The sequence below is a fragment of the Rhinolophus sinicus genome, linkage group LG13, assembly GCF_036562045.2.
Source record: "Rhinolophus sinicus isolate RSC01 linkage group LG13, ASM3656204v1, whole genome shotgun sequence".
NCBI lineage: Eukaryota > Metazoa > Chordata > Mammalia > Chiroptera > Rhinolophidae > Rhinolophus > Rhinolophus sinicus.
The window spans coordinates 27,497,126-27,523,582 of record NC_133762.1 but is presented as its reverse complement, the minus strand read 5'-3'; the positions used below and the strand labels follow the sequence as shown (position 1 = coordinate 27,523,582).

The 26,457-nt window shown below is 44.1% G+C and overlaps 1 protein-coding gene across 27 annotated transcripts in view; it reads right to left on the bottom strand.

The window, feature by feature from the left end:
- The window catches only part of ZMYND8 (zinc finger MYND-type containing 8), a 110,076-nt gene that overhangs the window by 32,628 nt on the left and 50,991 nt on the right, over positions 1 to 26,457 (bottom strand). For all 27 annotated transcript variants that reach the window (XM_074318089.1, XM_074318070.1, XM_074318071.1 and 24 more), the window contains 4 exons: positions 25,796 to 25,873; positions 24,626 to 24,741; positions 18,816 to 19,297; positions 6,831 to 6,971 (listed from right to left, as the gene is read on the bottom strand). In XM_074318089.1, the coding sequence (XP_074174190.1) occupies positions 6,831 to 6,971; positions 18,816 to 19,297; positions 24,626 to 24,741; positions 25,796 to 25,873 (817 nt within the window). The remainder of the gene's footprint in view (positions 1 to 6,830; positions 6,972 to 18,815; positions 19,298 to 24,625; positions 24,742 to 25,795; positions 25,874 to 26,457) is intronic.

The window sequence follows — 26,457 nt, the reverse complement described above, 5'->3', positions numbered from 1 at the left end:
CAGTGATATGCTCATCAACGCCCTCAATAACATTCCGATATGACTAATAGATTCCATATATGCAGTTACTGAAAAACACAATCTACTAGACCAAAGGTCAGCAAACTTTTTCTGTAAAGGGCCAGAGAATAAATGAGGCTCTGCGGACCACACAGGCTCTGCTGCAAAATCAGACATAAACAATATGTAAATAAATGGGTGGGGCTGTGTTCCAATAAAACTTTATTTGCAAAAACCGGTGGGGGGCCAGATTTGATCTGCAGGCTGCAAAATCTGTCATCCCCTGTTCTAGTCCCAGTGAGTGCTCACCTGGCTCACACTGAAATTACCTGTAGAGCTTTAGAAAAAGAAAATCCTAATGCCTTGGCCACCACCCCCAGAGACTGTGAATTAACTGGCCTGGGGGACCGCCTGGCCATTGGCCTTTTCAAAGATCCCCTGGTGACACTTAATGGCAGCTAAGGATGAGAACCTTGTATTAGACCAATCTTCTATGTGAGTATAGAAAACTCTGCCTTAACTCTGGTGTTTCTGTGTTAACAGTACCACCCTCTGAACCTTAGGGTTCACAGAAAGAGACCTACACCTCACCGGAATAATTGTGCGTGCGTGTGTGCGTCCCGGTTGATGCAATCTTTTAACGTTAGCCTAAAAAGACTGAACTAGGGAATATTCATCATCAGGAGGAACAAAATGAAGGTAAAGCATCTCATTTTACAAATTAAGGTTGCTCTGGTCGATAAGCTCCCATACTGTTTATTCTAACAAGAAACCATGAAAAACCAGGGGGCTGGGATCAGGTGCCTGGGAGTAGACCTGCAGGTCAGCCAAATGTAATTACCTTTCTCAAACTTCCAGCCATGTCTGACTCTCTCCTCCCCCCAGGAAGATGAGCTGCTCTCTCTCATTTAGCTCATAGTAGCTTCTCGGGACTCCTTCCACCCCTGCCCTTCTATATCAGGAATCGCTTTTAGAATCCACCTTTGCTGCCAACATTTTGAACTTTCCAGATGATAGGAAGACAGCTCAGGCTATAAATGGAAACCAAGGATTAAAAAAAAAAAAAAAAATCCCCGCACTAGAGAAAGAGGCACCATCTTACATTTCTGGAGGGAGCGTAAATCAGAACAGCCCCGTTAGAGGGCAATTTGACAGTATCTCTCGAAACGTCAGCTGCACATGGCCTCTGGCCTGTGATTCCCCATCTGGGAATTTATCTTATGGATACATTCCCATGTGGGCCAAAAGGTCTTCATTGCAGCTGTTTTGAACACCCAAAACAGAAAACAACCTAGCGTCAATAAAGTGCCTGGATAAATAAGTTACAGTCCACCTCGAAATGGATTAAAATGCAGCTGCGAAAATAAAACGGGAGCAGATCTCTGTATGCTATAGGAAAAGCCAACCTGTTTAATGAAAAAGGCAACAATTGGGAGAACACTTAGGCACTGGTGTGGGGGAGAAAAGAAAGAAATGGAATATAGATTTGAATACATATATATGTTCTTGGGGTTTCTCAATGCTGGCACTCATGACATTTGGGGCCGGATAGGTCTTTGTGGGGGGAGGTGGCAATGGAGGGGCGGGAGGGTGGGGGAGAGGGTTGTCCTATGCATTGTAGGATGTTTAGCAGCAACCTGGCCTCCACCCACTAGATGCCAGTAGCACCCAAATCCCAGTTGTGGCAATAAATATGTCTGTAGACACAGCCACATGTCCCCTAGGGGACAAAAATCACCCAATTTGCGAACCGCTGCTATATATCTAGGAGAGCTCTCCACGGAGACTAAAAACAGGTAACAGTGGTCACCTGTGGGGAGGGGGCTATAGAAACAGGTGATCAGAGGTTGCAGACAGGTTGGCTTTTCATTAAACGTCTTTCTGTACTTTGACATTTCTCTTACCACGTGCATTCATTACTTATGAAAACAAAATAAACTTTCTAAAAGAGAAATACAACCACTTCTTTTTCAGTTAAAAAGAAAAGACCTCCTTTGTTAAAAGCGTTAGGCAGACTACAGCGGGTGGACTTGCAGGAGCCACAAAATGGTGGCTCCTTCAAGGGAACACTATTACTCAGACAAGAATCCCTGGCAGATGCTCCCAGGTCCGTCAAACCGAGGTTTTCCTCACCTCACTCACTATAAAACAAACCAACCAAAATATCAAGACAACATCTGGGAGACCTGGGCCCCCACTCTGCATCCACACTCTCAAATGCCTGACTTCCCAGGTATCACTTTATGCAGAGAAAGAAAGGCTGCTTCCCATCAGCCACCACAGAGGAATAAACAAGCAGACATGCTCCAGGTCTGACGGCTTTCTAGTGCTGTCTGCACCGCGAGAGCATCAAGGCACGTTTTTTGTCACCCACAGGACTGCGGAACTGCTGTATTTGTTCAGCCCAAAGCAGACACCCTCTGTGAGAGAAGAGGAGATAAGAGGATTTGCAGAGAACACATAACGGAAATCTAGAAGAAAGAAAAGAAGCAGGTCCAGCCCCCTCCTCTCTCCTAGTCTTCCCAGCTCTTTCTTATGACTTATTTATGACCACTGTGGAGTCACAGACAGGGGCTGTAGCAATCCTCCAGGGTTTGGGCTCCTTGTTTGGAGCGGAGAGAAGAGACCCAAGATGGCAAATGAGGGACCCATGTGTCAGCAAGCAGAGTCAGGACTGTCTGCAGAAACCTAGCCCATCATGCATCAAAATTAATTATATGAGTAAGTAAGTAACCAAGGGATGACCCGTGGGCTGGTTTTTGTATTTTTAGCTATCTTTGTTTGTTTGGCCCAAGCACAGTTTTTGTTTTTTGATGAAACTGATGCCAAATTTTAAAAACTAAGAGAGTTCACATAAAAATCTGGATTTCTGGGTTTTTAAAAAAATTCAAAAGCTGACAACACAGATTCAACTGGCAGGAGCTGCTTCCTTTGGAAAAGCACTTTGTCCCCCGCATGACTGCCCATTCCCATTTGTCCCTGTACCACTCTGGCCCCTGCTGCTGGCTGACTTATCAACAGCATAAAAGGCACAGTGCCAAGGGCACATGAAAGTCAAAACACAGCCCTGTCTTGTAGCATTTCAGTTCCTGCATCTTACTTAAGAACCCAAGCTAGGAGCAGACATGCCTGAGTCTTACCTCAGACCATGTGTGATCCTGGGGAGGTACCTTTACTTCTCTGGGCCTCAGTTTCCACTTCTGTGAAATGGGGCTTTTTAACCTACCTTGAAGGTTGTTGTGTGTTGGGTATTTTTTTATATAGTTTTCATTTACATTGAGTAAAATTCCCTTTTGGGAAAAACAGTTCTATGAGTGATATATAACACCTGCAGATCTGTGTAACCACAAACAGAATGTAGGACAATTCCATCTGCCAATCACTTTGCGATCTGTAGTAGAATCCTCTCTTATTCCCAAGTGCCGGCAATCACTGATCTGTTTACCATCTCTATAATTCTGCCTTTCCCAGTGTCATTTTTTAAATTAAATACTGTTTTTGTTAGATATAATAATGTCATCATTATCCTTGGTGCTCTGTTTCATTTCCATCTGCTCCAACTACGTAGTTACAGGGACAATAGACATAATATAGCCCCATAAAACATCCCTCAGATACTTGAGAATTATTTAGCATTTCCCTCCACTTCCTGATTTTTCTACCCATCCACGGCACTTTTTTCCCATCGGGTAATTGACATCCCAGCCCATAAAACACCCACATTCCCAATGCTTTCATTGCTGCTGACAAAACGAGGCGTGTCCCAGACGACAAGAGGTGGCAGGGAGCTCCTGCACAGGACAGCCTGATCACCCTGTGCCCACCGACCGAAACACAAAACAAAATGAAATCTTGCACTCCCACATGGGTCAAGCCAAATCGAAAGACCCACAGCGTCACGAGGATGCCCAATGACCGCCTGGTTTAGAGAAGGAGCGATTCTTGCCACACACGACTGGCAAAGAGGAAATGTGACCGTGAGAACGCCTCTGCACAGCATTTCTTTTCAGGGCATGGAGGTGGGAGGAGGGTGTGAGAAAGCAAACCACACTGTTGAGAACGATGAATATGCCCCAGGGTAGCAAATGGCTCCCCTTTTGTTCGAGTGAGGAATTCCCACCAGCCAATCTGTACTGAAGCCCCTAAAGCTCCCACCCTGACTGTCCATTCACATCCAGGTGGCACTAACAGGTGACCCAGGGTGAACAAGGTGCTGGTCTCCTGGAGACACAGGCTTGTACCAGCCCTGCTACCTTCCAGCTCTGCAATTCTGGGTCCCTCGAGCCTCCTCTTTAGACCTCAGTTTCTCCATCTGTAAACAGCACCGCAGGACAGGATGAACCCAGAAGGCACTGACCAGCTGGGGCTATGCATTCACGCTGCGCCACCCTCCACACAGGTGGCCACCCCTCCCTTCCTAAAACCCCACAGTAGTTCCTCCTTATCCATGGGAGATACATTCCAAGACCCCCAGTGGATGCTTGAAACCATGGACAGTACTGAATCCTATACACACCATGTTTCTTCCTACACATACACACCTATGATCAAGTTTAATTCATAAATTAGGCACAGATGAGATTAACAGTAACTAATTAAATAGAACAATTATACTGTAGTAAAAGTTATGGGAATGTGGTCTCTCTGTCAAAATATCTTATTGCACTGTGCTCACCTTTTCACTTAAAGGAAGCACTTCCGGCTTCTCTTTGGCATGACTGAACTGCCAGCGTCACTACACTTGTGCTTTGGGGCCATTATTAAGTAAAAGAAAGGTAACATGAACACAAGCAGTGCAATACCATGACAGCTGACCTGATAACGGAGATAGCTCCTACATAAGTAATAGGCCCGTCGCGCGTAGTGTACAGTGTGGAGACAATGGACAAAGGGATGTGTCACTTCCTGGGAGGGAGGCAGCTGGATAGCGTGAGATTTCGTCATGCTGCTCAGAAGGACACACAACTTAAAATTTATGAATTATTTCTGGAATTTTCTATCGAATTATGTTCGGACCTTGGGTGACCCATGTGAAACTGAAACCAAGAAAGCAAAACTGCAGATAAGGGGGGACTACCGTAGCCTTACGGTTTTCTTGACAACACCCTCCCCTGGTGTGGCTTTCTGTCCACTGCTCCTTCCTTGTCAGCCTCCTCTGCCCACTTTTCCTCTTCCTCATGTCTTGTGTCCCAGGGCCCTCACTCTTCCATGATACTCTAGACCAGGGTCTTAATTTCAGCACTACTGTCATTGGAGCCGGATAATTCCTTTATGGGGTAGGGGGTGCTGTCCCAGGCAGCGTGGGATGTTTTAACAGCATCCCTAAATGCTGCAACCACTAAATGCTGGCAGCACTCACCAAGCCCCACGCCCACCCCACCCCCACTGTGAGAACTACTGCTCTGACCCAACCCTGTGTACACATCAAGACGCCCAGAATTATGCTTCCTGCCTTAACCTGGTCTCAGGCCACCCTGCCTCCTTGACCTCTCGCCTAGGAGCCTGGTAGGCACCTCAAAGCTACGGACTCTAAAAAGTCAACTCTTGGCTCCTATGCCTCCTGCCACCACCAAATCTGTCAACGCAGTTACAGGCACAACCCAGTAATTCTTGGTTGTGGGGGCCTGTACGAAGTATCCCTGGGCTCTACCCACTAGAGGCCAGCAGCATCCCCCACCCCAGTTGTGACAACCAGAAATGTCTCCAGATATGGCCGAGTGTCTTCTGGGGGAAGGGAGGAACCGCCCTTGGTTGAAAATGACTCACATAGGGCGAGTCTCAACCCAGCACCCAGAGAGTTCCTCCTAAAATACTGAGTCAGTTCACATCCCTCTACCATTCAAACCTCTCCACACCAGGGTCCCCAAGCTCCCTGGTGCTCTCTGACCTCAGCTGCTAACCTTCTGCCCCTCACCCACTGCGACACCCCACCTGGGCCTCCTTGCGCCTCCTATAACACACAAAGTTAATCTTTACCCTAGGGCCTGGAACTGTCTCTTCCTTCTAGAATGTTCTTCCTCCTGATACTGGCATGGCTAGTTTTTCCTGTCATGCAACTCTCCACTCAAACAGGCCTTCCCTAATCCTTCCACGAGTGAACCACTGCCTGATGCCCCCACCCACAACCCACCATTTCTCTCCTTATCATAGTAACACATTTCACCTTATGGCATAAACTATCTTGTTGATCTACCTTGATTATTTTCTCTACCTTTCTAGAACTCAAGCTCCAGAGGCGCGGAGCCCTGGCTCACCACTCTCTCTGCCCCGTGCCTATAGCAGTACACAGCACATAAAAGATGTTCAATAAAAAATGGGAATTGTGATGGAAGGAATCGATAAAATCATAACTTCATAGAGTAAGGCAATCACCATTTCCAGCGCCACTTTTTGCGGAAGACTCTGGCCTAAGGTAGTGCTTTTTAAAAAGATTAGAAGAAAATTAAGGAAACAATAGATCAGAATATACTGCACATAGGAAAGGTAAATATTGATTCATGATTAGTAACACTTGATATACATTAAGTATATGTATAAAAAAACATTATATGTATTTACATATATGAGAACTAGGTTACTATGGTCAAGTTCAAGTAATGTTGTAAACACTGGCCTAAAGTACTTCCAGATAAAGCAGCTTTGCATGTCAACACGCTCCAGGAAATCCCTTACTTGCTCCTTTAATTGCTCTCTTCATCTTCATCCACTGTACCTTTTAAATAGTTTGCTCAAAGAGTTCAGAGTTCAAGCACCACACATCACAAAACATCATAACTTGCAAAAATATTCCTAATTGCCACAGAAATAGACTTCCAAAAATTCCAACTGACCCAGGTTCAGATTCAGGATGCTTCCAGTGGTGGACGTTTTGTCCATTTTGGTTGTGATTGGTGTGGACGCTTGAGGAGAGAACGGTTTCGGGCTGCCGGATAAACTCCCTGCTTGTCCCGTCTTCGTGGAGGCTGGTGACGCTGAAAAAGTATGGTACTTGTTAAGACAGATTTACAAATAAATGAACAATAAAACTTGTAGGTGTGGGGTGGGAGAGAGTAGAGAAATTGTTATTTGATTTTTAAAAAGGCCACCAGAACAAGGATGGGGTAGAGCGGGCAGGGCTGGCCATTTACTTCAAGGCAATGGGCTTTAACCCAATACTAAACTGTTAAACCACAAAGGAAGAAGGCCTCCTCCCTAGCTAGTCTATTAAACACAAAGCTCTAAGACAAATCGGCTAAGCTGCCACTGAAATTGGTTTGGCCAATTCACGGGTGTAAATCTCAAAATAAACAGCGATTAAACCAGCCCCCACCACCGTCCAGACGCAGAGACCAGTGCCAGGCTTACAAATGGTATGTCGTCCGTTTGTGGGAGACGCAGGGCTGGCTCCCACAGCTATGGCACCTGCGGAGGCAACTCGGCCCCTTGAGAGAGCTTGGGGTTCCCAATTTAAAGGTTCTGTAATGCTGGATGAAGCGACTCGGCCTCAGACGGAGTACAGACACATTGGTCCATGTAGCTCCCTTTTGCTGTGTCTCAAACTTTGACAGGAGGGTGGAGAGTTGTACCTATGCCCAAGACTTTTAAAAATACCTTCAAACTACCTGCATCCTGCCTCCGAGCCTCGTCCCCTGGGTGGGGTGGAGGGAGGACAGAAACCAAAGCATTTCACAAAATGAAGCATTTGGATGGGCCAACAAGAGCTTCCGAGAGATCCTTTAGATCCTGCCCCGTTGCCCAAAACAGCTGGACATTAGTGGGACTGTACTGTTACTAAAGGCGTGACAGGCAACAAATGGCCAGCTAGCCTCAGATGCATATGAAACATCGACTCAGAGGCCATCTGGCCCTTACGAGAAAGTGGTAATGGCAAAGGCATTAGAAATCAAGACGTCATGGGGACTTCAAAAATGCTCAAACCGGGGCGGCCGGATGGTTCAGTTGCTTAGAGCGCGAGCTCTGAACAAGGTTGCCGGTTCGATTCCCACATGGGCCAGTGAGCTGTGTCCTCACAAACAGACTGAAGACAAGCTACTGCTGAGCTGCCAGAGGGGCGGGCAGATGGCTAGAGTGCAAGCCCTTGGCGGCAAGGTTGCCGGTTCAATTCCCACATGGGATGGTGGGATGCACCCTCTGTAACTAAGATTGAAAATGGTGACTGGACTTGGAGCTGAGCTGCGCCCTCCACAACTAGATTGAAGGCCAACCACTTGGAGCTGATGGGCCCTGGAAAAACACCCTCAAAAATAAATAAGAGTTTAAAACAAAACACGAAAAAGCATTTTAAAAGATTTAAACATCACCAATAAAATCTTAAGTATTAAGATGTTTGGGTTTGTTTTTTTTCAGTAATTCATTCATGTTCTATCTGTTTCCAAAAGAGATGTGCAACAGCTGAACAGCTCAGTATAATGTACTCCCCACGAGGACCAGACAAGCCTTTTCTAATTGCCTTCTCTTAAACACAGCAGCAAGCTGGTCTAGCAGGGAGGGCCTCATCACGCTATGGAAAGCACTGTTTGGGACTGCAGGGAACCTTGACTAGGAAGCCTGACCCAAACAAACAAAAAGACATGCAATGGTGCCATCCCACACAGAACTCAACCCAGTGAGTCCACATTTCTCTGCTTAACAGGTCAAGTCAAAAAAAAAGTAAAAAGGAGAGGCCGGAAGGTGGTCCCCAACAGAGCCCAGCCCCCCTTGGGAGGCTGCAGGGGCTTTTAGCAAGAACACAGGTAAAGTTGTTGCCTCTACAATTCCGGGTATGTATCTACTGATGTGTCATAAAAATAAATGACTGGAACAAGAAGCCTTTCATTTCACAAGCATGTCAAGTTTCCTTTGTTAATAGAACTTAAGTATGGAGGTTTAAGAAACACGTTCTACAAACTGATGGTTGGTAGAATAGATGGGGAGGAGGGTTTGGGGGGGATGGGTGAGAAAGGTGAAGGGATTCGGAAGTACAATTTGGGAGTCACAAAACAGTCACGGGGATGTGAACTACAGTATGGGGAATACAGTCAATAATGCTGTGAAACTGTGTATGGTGCTGGATGGGAGCTGGACTTGACGAGGGGATCACTTTCTAAGTTGTATGGATGCTTGGACACTGCACTGTACACCAGAGACTAATAAAAAATAGTACTGTCGACTATAATTTAAAAAATATATATATATAGTCACGGGATGTAAAGTACAGCATTGGGAATACAGTCAACGATATTGTAATAGCTCTGTACGGTGTCAGATGGAAGTAGACTTGGTGGGGTGATCATTTTGTGTGGGGTGTCAATGTCTAATCGTGATGTTGTTTCGTACACCTGTAATAATAATTTTTTAAAAACAGAAACACGTCCTAAGTTTTTAAAGTTGTTTATTGTTTTTTTTTTTAACATAGCACTTGGATATAAGACCTAACCGGAAAATAAGCCTCAGCCTGATTTTTCAAGATGACACCCCCCCTGAACGTAAGTCCTAATGCATCTTTTGGAACAAAATTTAATATAAGACCCGGTCTTATTTTTGGGGAAACATGGTAGTAGAGCATCACTTTCCCATGGAGATGGGCCTGGTTCACTCTCTCTCTCTACCCGGCCCGTAAAGGGCAGGGCCACCCTCACTGGCATCTGAACTGCAATGCTTCACCAATGCTTCACATAATCAGGAGACAGACAGCATCTCACCGTCACCTAGCAACCTACAGGTCCCACACTGAAAAACTCTAAGAAAGCGATGCCCCATGCCCATGCCCCACCCCCCAGTCGGCAGAAGACTTTGTACCTGCCTCGACTTTCCCATACCAGTTAATACTACAACCACTCACCAGGTTGTTCAGAGCCAAATGTGTCTACACCACTTCAATCCCTCCTTTGCTCTCGTGCCTCAAACTCCCCAACTCTTCAGCAAGGCCTCTGTACACCACTTCCAAAATATACCCCAAATCTCTCCACTGGTCACCGTCTCCACTGCTACCGCCCTAGTCCATGCATTCTCAACGGAAGCAATGTGGCCCTCAAGAGGCAACAAGTGGTTTTTAGGGGGCAAAAAAAAACCCCTTACTCTTTAAGCAGAAAGCACAGAAGTGCATGCAGTGCATTAACAGATATACAATACTTTCAAACGTCATGAAGGGCCATTCCCAGGTATATACCCAAACTAATTGAAAACAGGCAATCAAACAAGTCCTTGTACACGAATGTTCCAGCAACACCATTCATAGTAGCCCCATCAACAGACAAACTGCGGTATATCCATAAAGAAATGTTACCGAGCCTTAAAAAGGAACGACGTTCTAACGGACCCTGCAATGTGGATGACCTTGAAAACATCACACTAAGTGAAAGGAGCCAGACACAAAAGGTCACACTTTGTCTGATTTTGCTTAAAAGAAACATCCAGAATAGGTAACTCCATACAAATAGAATGCAAATTGATGGGGCAGCAGTGAAGCAAAAGGGGGGGAAGGCCCGCTTCATGGGCTTGGGTTTTATTTCGGGGTGATGGGAGCATTTTGGAACTAGATAGAGGTGGTGGTCGCACAACACTGTGAATGTACTAAATTAATCACTGAATTGTCTATTTTTAAGTGGTTAATTTTATGTTATGTGAAGTTTACCTCCATTAAAAAAAAAATGCACAGAACGATCAGGAAGAAAATGTCTAAAATGGCCCCTTAGGGGGTGATAATGAAAAACAGGGTGGGAAACATTGCTCCTGCCCAGTATTTCCTGCTGAGACCCTGTAAGAGCATCACAGCACCCCTACCTCCCGCCAAGCGTCCCTCCTCCTGGGGACCCTCCACACAGCAGTCAGGGCTGTGCCTTCAACATGGAAATGAGAGCACATCATTCCTTCAGCTAAAACCATCCAAAGGTGTCCTGTTCCCCCAGATAAATCCAACCATACATCTGACCTTTCCCGGCCTCATTCTAGAAACCCCAGCCACGCTGACCTCCACGCTATTCCTCCAAGATCAAGCCCGCTCCCACCTCAGGCCTTTATAGTTGGGGTTCTAGAGGAAAGGCCCCACCCTCACCCAGATCACTGTGGCTGGAATTTTTCCGTGTTCGGGTCCATCTCAGTCACCACCTCCTGGAAGCCCTCCTGTTGGCCCCATCTAAGGTGGCCATGGTGCCTCTTATTTACTGTCTCACTTTTGCCATGAGACTATCTGCCTCCAGGACAGCAGGGTCCTTATCAGTCTCAGACGCCCTCAGGCAGGCACTCGGACACTGCGGGTACCTAAGACATGTACAGAATGGGCAAATTCATGTGATAATTATTGAAGAATTAGGTCTCCATGTCTCTTCTCATTATTGTGATAATGATAAGCAATAAAAAAACAATAATGACAACCATACAAAGATACCAATTTCAAAAGTCTCCTCGATGTTATGAGGCTATTGATGTTATGAGGCTACTACAAAGAAGCTGTGCTGAGAGTGATTAGCAACCCAAAGAGACATGAATGAGCAGCTCACAGGAAAACACAAATGGTCAATAAACAAGGGAAGAGAAAATAATGAGCTCAACAGAAATAAATGCAAACTCAGGTAAACAATATGGACATAGATCTATCTCGAACATACATCCTTTTCATGGTAAACGTGTTTCAAAAAAATAACACCAAGTGTTGAGGGTCGGTGAAGAAAGAGGAACACTCACAGGAATTACAAAATCTTTTAGAAGAACACTTAGGTGATACTGATGTTATCCAAAACTAAAGAATAGGGGCGGCTGGTTAGCTCAGTTGGTTAGAGCGCGGTGCTCTTAATAACAGGTTGCGGGTTCAATCCCCACCTGGGCCACTGTGAGCTTTGCCCTCCACAACTAGATTGAAGTAACTACTTGACTTGGAGCTGATGGGTCCTGGAAAAACACCCTTAAAATAAATAAAAGTTTTAAAAACAACAAAAAAAACACTAAAGTATATAAATCACATAGACCCAAAATTTCCACTACTAGGAATTCACCTTAGAGATGTACGTGTCAAGCGCCCCACAATATATTAGGTTGGTGCCAAAGTAATTGCGGTTTAAAAGGTTGAAAATAACTGCAAAAACCGCAATTACTTTTGTCCAACCTAATCGTATATGCACAAGAAGGTGCAATGCAACAGTATTTCTAAGGGCCAAGGAACAGGAGATGGCTTCTAAATGGCGATTAATTAGAGGTTGGTTAAATAAATAATCATACAAACCTTAAAAACAGTGACACAGATCTGTATGATCTGGCAAGGAACGGTCCGCACAAAAGTTTGTAGGAAAAAAGAGAAGGGTAAAAATCAAGTGCATATAAAAATGCCCCCATATGTATAATGTTTTTTAAAAGTATATGCACAGTTTTAAATGAATGTATACATTTTTTTCTAGAAGCGCATTCCATAAACTGTTAATAGCGGGAAACTTGACAGAAAAACTGCAGGTCAAAATGTGGGAGTTAAAAAAAAACCTTACCTTTTATTTTCTACCTTTGTATATACTGCTGTAATATTGCTGGTGTTTTGTTTTGTTTTGCTTTAATTTTAACCATACGCATGTAGTACTTCCATCATTTTTCTTTTTAAGTCAACTACAAGCATTTAAAAATTATGGGCCGTTTTGCCCTTTTAAAAATAGTTGTACTGGGGGTGGCTGGTTAGCTCAGTTGGTTAGAGCGTAGTGCCAAGGTTGCCGGTTCGACCCCCACATGGGCCACTGTGAGCTGTGCCCTCCTTAAAAAAATAACAAAATTAAAAAAAATGTTTTACTGTGGTTTTGTTGGGGGGAATCTTTAAAGCAGGTGCAAAAATGAATTTGTTAACTAGAAAAATGTAAATCAAGGGAGAATTCTATAATTGTATGATTCCAGAGAGGTTCAATAGATATGTACTTGAAAATTTTTATTCTGGCTTTGTAAGTGGCCATCTAGAGAAACATGTAAAAGACTAGGGTGGCCAAAATGCCTACAGTACTGGAGGTTAGAAAATTAGCATGGAAATAGTGTGTGTGTGTGTGTGTGTGTACGTACACACTCACGTTATATATATATATATATATATATATATATATATATTTACATAATATATAGACATAGTTTACGTGAAGAAAACAAACCAGTGTATCTGTTTAAAACACTTCCATTCATATTATATATCATAAAACCAGATTTCTTCCCTGAGAAATACTTCCCAAAATTCAGTCATGCCCCCATCATTTTTGTCATATTCCTGTACGATCTATATGCTACTGACAGTTAGAACTGTATGCACTAACATAGAAAGATACCAAAGACACATCGCTAAGTTGAAAGAAGCAAAAAGCTTAGTATGATCCCACTCCACAAAAAAATGTATTGTTATCAATGTGATTATATATATTAAAAAATGTAAAGTGAAGGAACCGCCAGTTCTTAACAGTTGTCACTTCTTAGAGTAGAATTATACGCTATTTATTCTCTAATATTGACAACTATGTACAGTACCAAGGAGGTACTAGACTAACCCAGGGAATCACTGCATAAATTATATAAATGTCTCACCACTATGCTGTGCACCTGAAACTAATATAAAATAATACTGAAAATCAACTATAACTGAACAAAAATTAACAACTTTTAAAAATTGAAAAGTATTTTATGTTCAAGAAAAAAAGATACAACTTAAATGTAAATATTGAGGCGCTTCAAAGATCAGTGGTAAGCAATCAGAATTTTGTCAGAACTAAAATTCAAAAGCAAGGTACATTCAATTAGGGGTTCTCAGTGGCTACTGGAGGGGTGACTATGCCCCCCAGGGACCACATGGCAATGTCTGGAGACACTTTGGGCTGTCATAATTGTGGGCAGGATGTACTATTAGCATTTAGTGGGATGAGGTCACGGGTGCTGTTAAACGTCCTACAATACATAGGACGGCCCCCAGGAAAGTCACCCAGCCCAAAATGTCAATAGTGCTGAGATTGAGTAGCCCTGTTTTAAATCACTCTAAACATTTTCAAAAGCAAAAAGACATTGGGAAATGCTCGTTTCAATTAAGCTTTGAAATGGATGCCAATCCTTTTATTAAGCCATAAATCTTGCCCAAAGGAAGAATGACTGCCTTTGAAGTCACCAAGAATTTAATCAGATTTTATACTTTGATGTGCCAGTCACGAGTGGGGGCTAAAAACACATCATTTGTTATCCACATTTACAAAATCCTATGCTGTGCTAAGTGTCGTTCAAACTACATGAAACAGGAGTCTTAGAATTAAATTAGAAAAAAATGTCCCTTCCCTCCCTCGTGCCCCAGCCCTCTCCGTGGGGTGGGGGTGGAGGAGATACTGATGCATGCTCAATTTCCTCTACTTAGAAAAACCTTGGAAACAACCTAAATGTCCAAAGGGCTGTGTCTTGCACAAGTCTTGGTGGCATGCACAGGTGAGCTCCCCAGCAGAGCGTCACTGGACGGTCTATGACGGGACAGAAATGTTGTGTAGAAAGGTTATTGACTAACATGCAAAGGTATTCAGAACACAAGGTCAAGTTCAAAACAAAAAAATTCTAAACACTCTATACAAGACATTACAGACAGGTGACCCCTAAACCCAGGAGTTCACAGATCCATTTGATCTGGCATATAGTTTTGGTTTTTTTGTTTTGTTTTGTTTTGTTTTTTAAGCCAATATGTACAAGTTGTGGTAGTTTGCATTTAAAAAAAATATTTGAGACTTCTCTGAAACAACCAGAAGTCGGGCAACACTGAGCCCACACTCCCATTTGGCTACAACCAGGAGGAAGAAAGGCCCCTAGTACCCTTCAGGACAGGCACACTTCTCTAGCTCAGAGCGCCACATATCAGAAGAGTAAGTACTGCTTCGGAAAGTGTTACACACACACACACACACACACACACACACTCATGTATGTCGTCAGTCATGATAAGGACCGTATTTCTGCTTTAGTTCAACCCCAGTCCCTTACCACTTCCCAGCCTCGTTCATTTCCATGCAGGCCTGATCCCTGTAATATCTGAGTTTTCAAACTAATAATGCTGGTATGACCATGGAACAAGCCCTGGAAACAGTATCTAAGGGCTGGCTGTTGGCGGTGGGAATGTCTGTGACTTTAGTCTTTGTACATAACCATTATGACAAACACGTATCGATTTCACAATAAAAAAGGAGTACATATATGAAAATATTTTCCCTTCTCCCTAAGCAGTAAGCCATATGGAGCTATAAGGCCGAAGGACCATTAGCTCAGAGGGTGGTGAGAGCCAGGCTCCAGGACTCTTACCCTAATATGTAGTAATGACTTAAATTGGGATCCCACAGGCAAATATTAGCAAAGGCATCAATTGTGGCCAGGAGGTCTAGATAAAGGGGAAAGCAGAACAGTCACTGAGAATATAAACCACTCTGACCATTAAGACTACAAGATTCCAGAACACCATGAGTGAAAGGCTCTGGCTGAGCACAGTGCTTCTTTGAAAGCTAAATCCAGTTCTAAGGATTACAGACACATGATTCTAAGCTCCTCAACCTCCCTCACCCCACCCCAAACAAAAGAAGGCTTTCTAAACTCCCAGGAAAGTTTTATTTAATAATATACTTATTTCAATTTGTAGTTTTATGTTGCTGGCTACAGATTTTTTATTGCTATAACTAATATGGTTTTTCTATTGTATGACAGACGATCTTTTTTTACACAATTCTGGATAAATCATCATCTTGTCTCAATTATAATCTCCTTGATTCTGGAGACATTTCAATGGATATTCCACTTCCCTTTCCACTAAATGCTATTATCGCTGAAAACAGCAGAGGGCAGTAGGGTGCAGTGAAAAGAAAGGTCTAGATTCAGGCTCTCAGAACTAGCAGTGGGAACTTAATAAGCACTTCCCTACACGCTCCACAGGGACCTCAAATTGCCCTCAGAAAAATTTCTCCTCTGTCTGTAAGAGGCTGGCAAACCCACCCATGGGCCAAATCTAGCATACCACCTGTTCTTGTATGAACTGCAAGCTAAAAAGGGTATTTTACCATTCTTTTAATGGTTGAAAAAAAATTAAGAATTAACAGTTTGTGAAACATACAAATTACATGAAATTCAATTTTCAGTGTCATAGCCACAAACTGCCTAGGGCTATTTTGGTAACACAATGACAATGTCGAAAAGTTCCACAGTTGTGACAGAGACCCACAAAGCCTAGAATATTTACTATCTGGCACCTTACAGAAAAAAAGACAATTTGTAAGATTAAGACAATTTTGAATTATCACTTTGTCGTCCTGTCCTTGGCTGTCTAATTCATGTTTAGCAAAATGGCCCAAGCACATACTAGCAAGAGGATTATATTTTGGGAAAGAGACTTAAAAGTCTACTGAAGTGGGATATCTACTAAACTCACCGCTTTGTCAGAACTTCTGATGTCATTTCAACCTCTGTACCTCCCGAGGGAAGAGAAAAGCTAAATGCAATCCTATAAAACTATGTTTTCTGAAATATGGTACCGGGGAACCATTTTGGTTTGCAGACCAAAATGTTTTATTTTACGTTACGTATTAATTTCATGTACTTTAGGAAAACATACAACAAGCAATTTAAACACATGAGTTTATACATTTTGTTTAACTTTAGGATGAAGCCAAATGGCAGATTCAAAATTAAGAATGTAATAAAATAAGTGGTACCAGATTATGGCAAAAGTCACGGCAATGAAAGTTCAGGCAACAGACTTCACAGGATTGCTGCCAAGGTTAAAACACTTTCTCAAAAGCGTGCTCTCTATGGGGTAACTAACAGGCTGAGGAGTCTGTGATTATGTACGACGTTGAGTTAACTTGGCTTAGATGGAATCATGGTCGAAAGGACTCTGGTCAACATCTAGAGAGCGAAAGGGAAGTTTTTTCTGAAACTATGTCAACACAAATTACATCATAGAACAAAGCTCTCAAACTCAACTCTGAATTCCTAGGACCACATGGCTGTGATCACAACTGGAGAAAGAGATAGCAGTCTTCATTTTGAATGAAGAAAAGCTATTGGTACTTAACTCTCTCTATCCATCGCTATTTTGGGCACAGCTACAAGCAATACTTGAACATAACCAACCGACCAGAAACAAGAAACAACACAACCAAAATGGGGGGAATCGAGTTCACAACTGACTCAGACCTTATGATTTTATCTTCTGGGGACTTCTGTGGTCTCTTGAAGAACAGATGCCTGCTCCTTCACGAGCTCTTATGTAAAAGGAAGGAGAGTGGGGGAGAGAGGGAGTCTGAAAAGCTATCTGAGGTTAATGCTTTTGGCCAGAAGTCAAACACTGGTGGTCCAACCTGTAGATGTGTTTTATTCCTTCTGGAAAATATTAAGATTTTTCTTTTTTCCAACATTCTACTCCACCATCTTGACCGGACTCTTTTAAGACATTTTGAGTTGACCTTAATAATTAGAGACTTTACATTAAAAACTTTTATGTAATAAATGCCAATTTCCCAGGTCTCTGGAAGAATGTTAAGATCTGAAAACTATGAGTTTTCCTGCATGGCAACCATGGGCTGAAACCCTTGAGATGGGGCGTGGGCCTCGGGGTGCCCATATCCCCGCCCCCTCAACTGTCTCCCCAGCCCAGAGCCTGAGGGTTGGCTGCCTTTACTATCATGCTTAGTGTGGAAGCTTCTCTGTGCCCACGTCTCTCAAAGATAGAAAAACAAAGAACAGAGAAGGCCATGTTTCAAGAAAAATGAAACTAAATCCATTTCCTTGTGGAAGTATTAATAAAGTTCTAAGTATTTAACGTGCAACCAAATTATGTCTGGGTAGAAAGAATTTAAGTCCTCGTGACTTTTTGTACATTCGGCCAGCATCCCTCATTTGCATCACCTCTCTGAACACATACAGGCATCTGATGGCAACAACCATATGAAATAATATAGTTGCCGACATTTTTGTAGCCCTTACCTTTCCAGGCACTGTTCTAAGCCCTTTGTGTATATTCATTCATTTAATCCTTACAAGAACCTATGAGGCAGGTCCTATTACTACTGTCAAGTTACATATGAGGACATTAAGCCATAAGAAGTTAGGTGCTTTGATCAAATATATGGTGATGGAAGGAGAACTGAGTCTGGGTGGTGAACACACAATGGGATTTATAGATGATGTAATACAGAATTGTACACCTGAAATCTATGTAATTTTACTAACAATTGTCACCCACCCCAATAAATTTAAAACATAAATTAAAAAAAAAAAAAGGAAGTTAGGTACTTTGCCTAAAGCCACATAGTTAAGAGCAGCAGGGCTGGAATTTGAGACCAGCACCCTATTCTTAACCATTCTATAGCAAGTCTCTAAAATGCAACACAACTATTAAGCAGGGTGACTTTTAAGGACTGGAATGGGACAGGTCAGGGGACAGAGTATTATTTATTTGCATGTTTCTCTGATATTTGAGTGTTAAATGACGTGAACGCATGGTTTGGATAGAAAAAGAATGTTTCAATTAAAATGCTTAAGAAAGAATTTGTTAAGAAGTTGTTGTGATCAATCTAGGAGGCATATGAACTGAACTCTGAAGGATTTCTAGCCATCTCTGCCCACTTCTAAGAAGGACCTCCAAGATGACCTGATGGGAACACTTTTGTCTTTATTTTTTTTGGTCCCTAACAGCAAGAATTCCATTGGGTTACTCATTTAAAATTTGTTCCCCTGGAGAGAAACCCCATGCAGCTCCCTTTGAGTCTGTGACACTGGCCAGCTTGGGTCTGCCAGGTGTGGCACCGAGGGACACTCCACCCCATCCCACCCCGTGTCCCTGGGGCGTCCCCCACCCTCTCGGGCCAGGGGCTGACCTGTGCTCTTGTCCAGAAAGTCCATGGACTCCTCGCTGGCGCTGAGGTGGCTCGACATGGCTTTCTTCTCTGGGTCCTGCTCCACGTCGGAGCCCGTGTGCACAGAAGAGTTTGTACTCATGGGGGAGCGCGGCATATCCGACAAAGAGATCCTGCGGCCTGTGCCCCCACTCAGCATGGGCTTGCTCATCAGGATCTTGGGAGACGCTGTCATGTCGAAGTTGAGCTTGACCTTCTCCTGCTTGTCTATCTTGGCGGCGCCAGCACTGGGGTTGGTGGGGTCGAGCAGCATTTGGTACTGGCTGTTGGGCGTGTAGGGTGTCCTGAAGGGAGAGTAATTAAAAACCCCAAACTTCCTGCGGATGTTCTCCACGTAAACCTCCATCTCCTGCATTGCACTGTTGAAGATGCTTTTAGTCTTTTTCACAGAAAAAGGAATTTCTTTAGACATGAGGTAGCAATTATTTATTGGAACCCAGGCCCTAGGAGTGCCAAAGAGAAAGAAGAGTTTCAGTCGACGTCGGTCATTTCTAAGATTCTTTTTATTTTTTTTAAGTTCTCTTTTTAATTTACTTTATTGTGGTAAGGGCACTTCACATGAGTTCTACCCTCTCAACAAATGGCTAAATGTACAATACATTATCGGGGAAGGAAGGTACAAGCAGATCTCTAGAGCATATTCACCCTGTTCAACTGAAACTTTCTGCCCGTCGATTACCAATTCCCCATTTACCCTCCTGAGCCCCTGACAACCACCATTCCACTCTGTTTCCATGCATTTGACTATTTTTAGATGCCTCATGTAAACGGAATCATGCAGTATTTGTCCATGACTGGCTTATCTCACTTCGCATAATATCCTCAAGCTTCATCCACAGACTTTTTAAGGCGGAATACTATGCCACTGTGTATACATACATATCCCTTGTCCTTTCATCCGTCGATGGATATTTGTTTCCATAATTGTTTTTTTCTTAATGCAAACCAAATTAGCCAAGTATGCCTGACAAGATGCTTACATACATATTCCAATTTTTAAAAAATGACTTGGCTGGAACAGTTCAGAAATGATCCACTTAACAACCATGGTCTGTCATCAGGACGGAACATGACAACAAACTTAGCTGAAACATTAAAAGGCTCAATAGACTTAATCATTTTAATCCATTAAAAAACAATAAATCCCCTTTGGCTTTGGTTTGGTAGAGAATAAGAAACGTCACTGCATCCTAGACTACACCTCCCAAGAGAAAATTATTTCCCAAATGTCACTCTTCTGCCCTCAAACATAAAAACCTTTCTCTTTCAAAATTGGTGTTCTCCATGGGACTAGGAGGAAACGTTGGAAACCCATAACCCTAAAAGGAGGTGCATGGTTCTGAATATGAGAGAATTCATACAGAAAACAACGAAACAGTCCCTTGGCCTCCAGGTATGTGCCCTACCCCCGTCTCCCATTCCAGGCAGGTTCCCTACTTCTACCTTCAACACCCCACATCCCAGTGTGCTCTGCAGAGACTTCATGAGAACATGAGCTGCTTCTCTGGAATGAAGTGACCCAAGTGACAACGGACAGGAGATGGGAACACCACTCCCATGCTCTAGGGAAGGCACAGCTACTACAGGAACAGCCATGTCCCTTTGTCACATTTGATCCCCCAGCCTCAAACCAGTTTGCAGCTGGGAATATGGTGAGAGTGAGCTTCTGCAAGGAGGCCTTTTGGACTTCACACACCATAAACTCAAGCCCGGTATCAAGTAACAGGGAGCACAGTGGATTGTGGGGTGGAATTCAACTCGCGGCCAGCCTACTGCAAGCACCATATACTCAGGTGCTCCCAGAATGTCCACATAGGATTCTGGACCCAACACTGCCAAGTCTTCCAACGGTTTAAAGAACAATGATCCACTGCTCATATTTAACCCAAATTTTAATAGTTGGTATCCTGTTCCTATTTTTAAAAGAAAAAATGAGCCAGGAAGAATAAAATACATGCATGGGGCTGAATTCAGGGCATAGGCTGGCTGCTTGCAATGCTCAGGTGTTACTAGATCATGACACAAACGAAAACTGAACAAATGAAAACCTCCCGTATATCTGCTCTCTCAGGTGCTGGAAATGACCAGCTTCTCAGCTCCATTCCAACTCACTGCTGTCATCCTGCGGAGACCTGAGGAACCACAGGGAACGAATGCCCTGTGGGTGAGAATGGATCGAGAGGCCCGCAGGTTACAACTGGGTGGGCAAGTCTGGACTGGACAGGAGAGATCTGAGGAGCAGGGAGGATCCCCAGGGCTGCCCACGGGCAAGTGATGCCCTTTTCCTGAGCCAGCCTCAGCTGTCTTCAACAAAATGGAGGATGAGGCCCAACCTGGAGGGGTGCCAAGGGGAGCAAAGAAAACGCACCTAGGCCGGTCCCAGAGCCACCAGGAGCTGACCAGTGACTAGGCTTCCCCCACACTTTTGCCTGGTATCCAGGCCTTAACTATTTCCTCCCAGGTTCTCAAGTGCCTTCAATGAAGGTGCTTGGCAAGGGATTTCAGGAAAGTGTTTCTTTTCCTTTAAACAGGCCCAGGGATACTTAAAGGGAAATTAGATCTGCTTAACAATAAAGCCTGTTTTTGGGAGGGGGGGCGTGGCCAATGTCATGAGGCCAGTCACACAGCTGAGCTACTATACTTCCCAATGCTGGGCCTCAGTTTTCTCACCAGTAAAATGGGGATAAAAGCAGCTTCTACAAAAAAAAGCACTTAGTGGCACAGTGCTATGCCACATGCATAGTCGGCTCTCAGGTAATGCCAGCTATTGCTTTTATAGTTTTACAGCCATTTAATAAAATAGTTTCTATATATTATATAACTGTGTGTGTGTGTGTGTGTGTGTGTGAAGACCAAAAATAAAATAAAATTTTTTAAAGGACAAAAGGCATGTGATGAGACTTCAGAAGAGGCCTTGATTTGCGCAAAAGCCTCCCCAGTTTCTCTCTAGTATTTAACTTGACCATGAACACGTAATGGCCTGTGGTATTTCTTATTCTGATGTTTTGACCTATTGCACTTACACCTGTCCAGGCTCACATTTTGGCTGTACAACCCCAAGGCAAGTTCCATGCAAAAGGGACAGCATGTTACACCTCTTACAGCCTCCCTTTCATCTCAATGGCATGTTCCTGGGTCTGACCCAGAGCAGGCCGTCAACAAACCGGCCCCATTTCCCCACCGCTGTCCGTGACTTGCAGCCTTGGCCAACTGAAGCATTCCTACAATGCCCACATATTGTTATTCCAGCACGGTGAGGTGTCCGTGACAACTTGCCCAATGTACATCCCTCACCTATGAGCCCAACAGCTCCGCACAGTCCCTGCAAGGGGACAGAAGACATCAAAGGGGGGTAAGGGAAACCTCACGGGCATCAGACTTGTGCTGCTGTCTTTTTCACACAAGGGCCCAGCATCCATTGATAGCTCCCACCCAGAACCAACCTACATCTGCAAGTCAGAGAGAATAGCCTCTGGAAACAAAGCCAGCAAAGCCCATGCCCCCTAAGCCACCTTCAATGGCTGTCAAGTAGAAGTAAAAGGTCCATGCAGAGTGGGCACAGCTGAGACAGCAGAATCAAAGATGCTAAGGGTCTGGGAACATTTGGTACCTAAGGGCAAGCACTGCCTTCCCCCCACACCTATATCCTACCTAAGTCTCTCTACACTGTTATTTGGTAAAATACCAAGAACCCCAAACCATCAAGATGGTTAACACTGGCCATGCTCTAATGAAGAGGCAGGAAGATACACACCTGCCAACCAGTTCCTTGTGCTCTGCAAATAAAAGCCAGACTCCTGATAATACCTCGTGTGACCCGCGCCCTGCCCAACCCCCTCACCCCATCTCTTATCACCCTCTCCTCCCTCATCCTGTTCAAACCACACTGGACTCTGGCTTTTCCTGAGTACAAAGAGCCTTGGCCCTTCCGTGCCCGAGACCGTGCTCCCTGGCGCCTCTACCCAGGTCCTCCCTCACCGCCCCACCCCAACCTCCTGACCTAAGATCGTTGTACCTGCCTATTTACTCGTGTATTATCTGTCTTCTCCACCAGGACATCAGCCTTCCAGGCAGAGACAGTGTCCGCCTGCCCGCTCCTGTAACCCCAGCATCAAGCACACAGCCTATAGCAGGCACCAAATACAGTATTTCTTTGAATGAACAAACAAATGAATTTTTAAAAGAGTTTCAACAAAAACGGTCAAAATCACATCAAGGGTAATACTTCGGTCAAACCCATGACCATCTCAGCTAATTTCCATTTTGCCTCCTGACACCAGAGGCAGCCTGGATTCCTAGTAAATGATTTTGCAGATGACTTTGGAATTCACTCTTTTCTTTGATTTGCAAGAACACAAGCAACATGTAACTGAGGGAGCAACAGTTCAGATTCCGGTGGTGTGTAAAATTATAAACGTGTGTTCTGTATCTTCTGTGGTTGTGTCCAGTATCTAGAGCATGTCTTTTAAATATTCTCCCCTACACACTCACACACGTTTCCAAACTGCTTGCAAGGGCTTCAAAAGGGCCTTAGCCTCACTGAATCATAAATTAAATTGCTAAAAGAGAACTAAGATATTAACTGCTGCTCATTTCGGTCTACCTGTTGTTCTCAAACTCACAGAGGGCTTCACTCAGAAGGGAACTGCTAACCAATGGAACAATTCACGAAGGAATCATTCACTGCGGTGTGATAGAAGGAACGGGGAGGGGAGACAGGCTGGGAGGGAGGAGGGCCCACACCTGTCAAAACAGCAACCCCTTAAAATTTCCCATTTTAGCTTCAGAGAGAAAGAACAGGAGGGACCTACCCAGCACATTGAGAGGGGAGATTTATTTACTGGCAATCTGAGATAATACTTCTGATCCCTGAGAGCATTATTTGGAAAAGCAATTTGCATGGCAGTTTAATTTACTCCAGAAAAATGAAAAAAAGAACAGCAGCACTTTTAAAATAGGCATGGAATCTATTCCGAGGCTGGTTTCTTTTTTTTTAATACTGAAAAAAGTGAACAGTTCATTATAATTTACTTTATTTAACTATCTAGGAAGTTCACCGCCATCAGCAGTTCCAGGGCAATTTCCGATGCAACTGGGAATTCAGGAATCTCCGTGGAGTTGTTTGAGGAGGAACGTTGTCAATAAAACACATGCATACTTTTGATGGCACATGGGAAGGGCCCTTTCTAAAATGCACTTCATTCTTTTTGTTCTCTGTAAACTGACCTGGGCCACTCCACATGGCTTTTCCCATTCCTGATGTTAATGCACAATTTCTTTTTACAATAAATTCATGACCATCCCACAGGTTTTCTCTTCTCCATCCATTATGTTCTTATGACATTCTACTTTGCTTCCACAGCAAGTTGCACGGTAGTTTCTCGGCCTCCCGGCAGCCACCACACAGCGTCCCTGCGTACGGCCAACACCCCCACTCCAGGACTGCCCCACCCTCATACCCCCAGATGCCCGCCATGGGTTCCGGGGCAGTTGAAGGAATCACTGTCATCGGGTCTGGACGCTTTCTACCGGCTGCTGATTTCATCAACAAAACCAGAAAAGCAAGATTTTTTCCTAACATACCTGAAAAAACTGAAGCCCACGCATTATCAAGCTTAACATAGCACAAGAAAGTATTTTTAAACTACCGGAGCACTGGTTGGTAATATGACAATAAACAAAATAGTGGTCACCCTCCGCTGGTGGGACGCACTGACAGTATCAAAGATTCAGTGAAAGCTACACATTTGCATCCTGTTTTTAACTCCCACCTGTCGTGTTGTCCAAAGAAACGGGCATCAACCTGCCCGTCTTTATCCCTCAGAGCTTTTGCAGGCCAGAATGGAAACCCCTTCAATTTTGCCCAGACCAAAGGATGTGGATTGCTCTAGGAAAAGAAAAACAAAATCCAGAGTTGATACGGATTTAACAGCAAGGTACACACATAAAGCTTGGTGTGTGAGGATAAAGCAAGGTAGAGGTAATGCAGGCAACAAACCTTTTGAAAGAGAACAGTTTCAAGTAGGGTCTCCCTGAGTGGTGTTCCCTAGAAGGTATGTAGCCAGGAAGCCTGGGCAAAGGTGGGAATGGGGCCAAATGGTGACACCAAGAACTGGACACTGACAAAACTGGGCCTGAATCCTGGTCGTGCTGCTATTACCTGGGTGGCCATGAGCAAGAGATTCTACCTTTCTATGCAACACAGAGACAGTAATAGCTACTACACCCTCTGTTAAGTTGGAGGATTAAATGCACATTGTATCTAGCATACTGGACAGTAATAGCCAACTTTATTCTCTATCGAGGGCTAGTCAAAGCCTTAACTATTCCAGTGTTAACCTCCAAAGGCAGGAAGAGGCATAAACCATGCTTTCCTTCTCAACTTTACTTGCCCGGTCTTGCCCCCCAGTAAACTCCACCACCACCACCAGCCCACCCCAAAATTGTATTTCTCTCCATAGAACACCAGTTTGGAAAATACATATCCATGGGGAAAACCAGGGTGATTTTTCTCCCCTGACCTCCCACCCCAACCGTGTTTGGAGAGACCATGGAGTTAATCCAAGGAGGTATTGCCAAACCTCTTAAAATAGACTTGTTAATGACACACAATCATTTAACACCCATGTTCTTAACTGCATTACTTTGGGACCTCGCCCCTCCCTCTGATGAACCCCCTTTTATGCTGAATTCTGTGGGCGGCCCAGGCTAAGAAACCCAGCTATCACGATGCTACCTCTGTCTGACACGTGAACTTACAGCCGAAGAGGTTTATCCTACCTACGTTACTTTCACTCTGCCGTAACTTTATCAGTAAAAACAATTATTTAAAAAACTTCCTCTGAAGTGTCGTCAAATGAGCCACCTGGAGAAAGCTGTCTTGGGTGGTCATCCCAGCATGCAGTTCAGAAAGCGAAGTAAGGAAAGGAAATCCAACTTACACAAGGCTCACAAAACCAGTTATCTCGTTTTTGGCAAGCAGCTAAGTAACACTCTGGACAAACTTCGATTTCATTCATCTGTAAAGCAGAAATGTGTTAGAATGTGTCCTCCCAGGGGCCTTACATTTCTAGGCCTTCAAGAAATGCATAATGACCATGGCAGGGGAGATTAGCTAACCAAGTCGCACAGTGGGGAACTACCTCCCCCCAACCCCAACATTTCCACCGAGCTGAAGCTGCCATTATCCCTCTCTGGACCACGTCTCCCAGCTTCCACCAGGCTTCACTTCCACACAGACACAGCAGCCAGAGCCAACTTCAACAAACAGAAATCTGCTCCTGCCCCTCCCCTTATACCTGTGGGTTAACCCCTCCAGGGACATCTGGTAATGTCTGGAGCTATTTTTGGTTTATCACAACTCGGGATAAGGGGATAGTAGTGACAGGAATCGATGACGTACAGGACAGACCCCACACCAAAGAATTTTTTAGCCTCAAACGTCAGTAGTGCCAAGGTTGAGAAACGAACAACGAAATCTAAAAACCTGATCAGTTCCTTCAAGGTCATGTGTGATTGGGCCGCACCAGCCCACCTGTCTGAGCTCCCCAATGCCTTCCAGCCACTCGGGCCTCCACAGTGCTGCGCTCACTTTCTATGTATC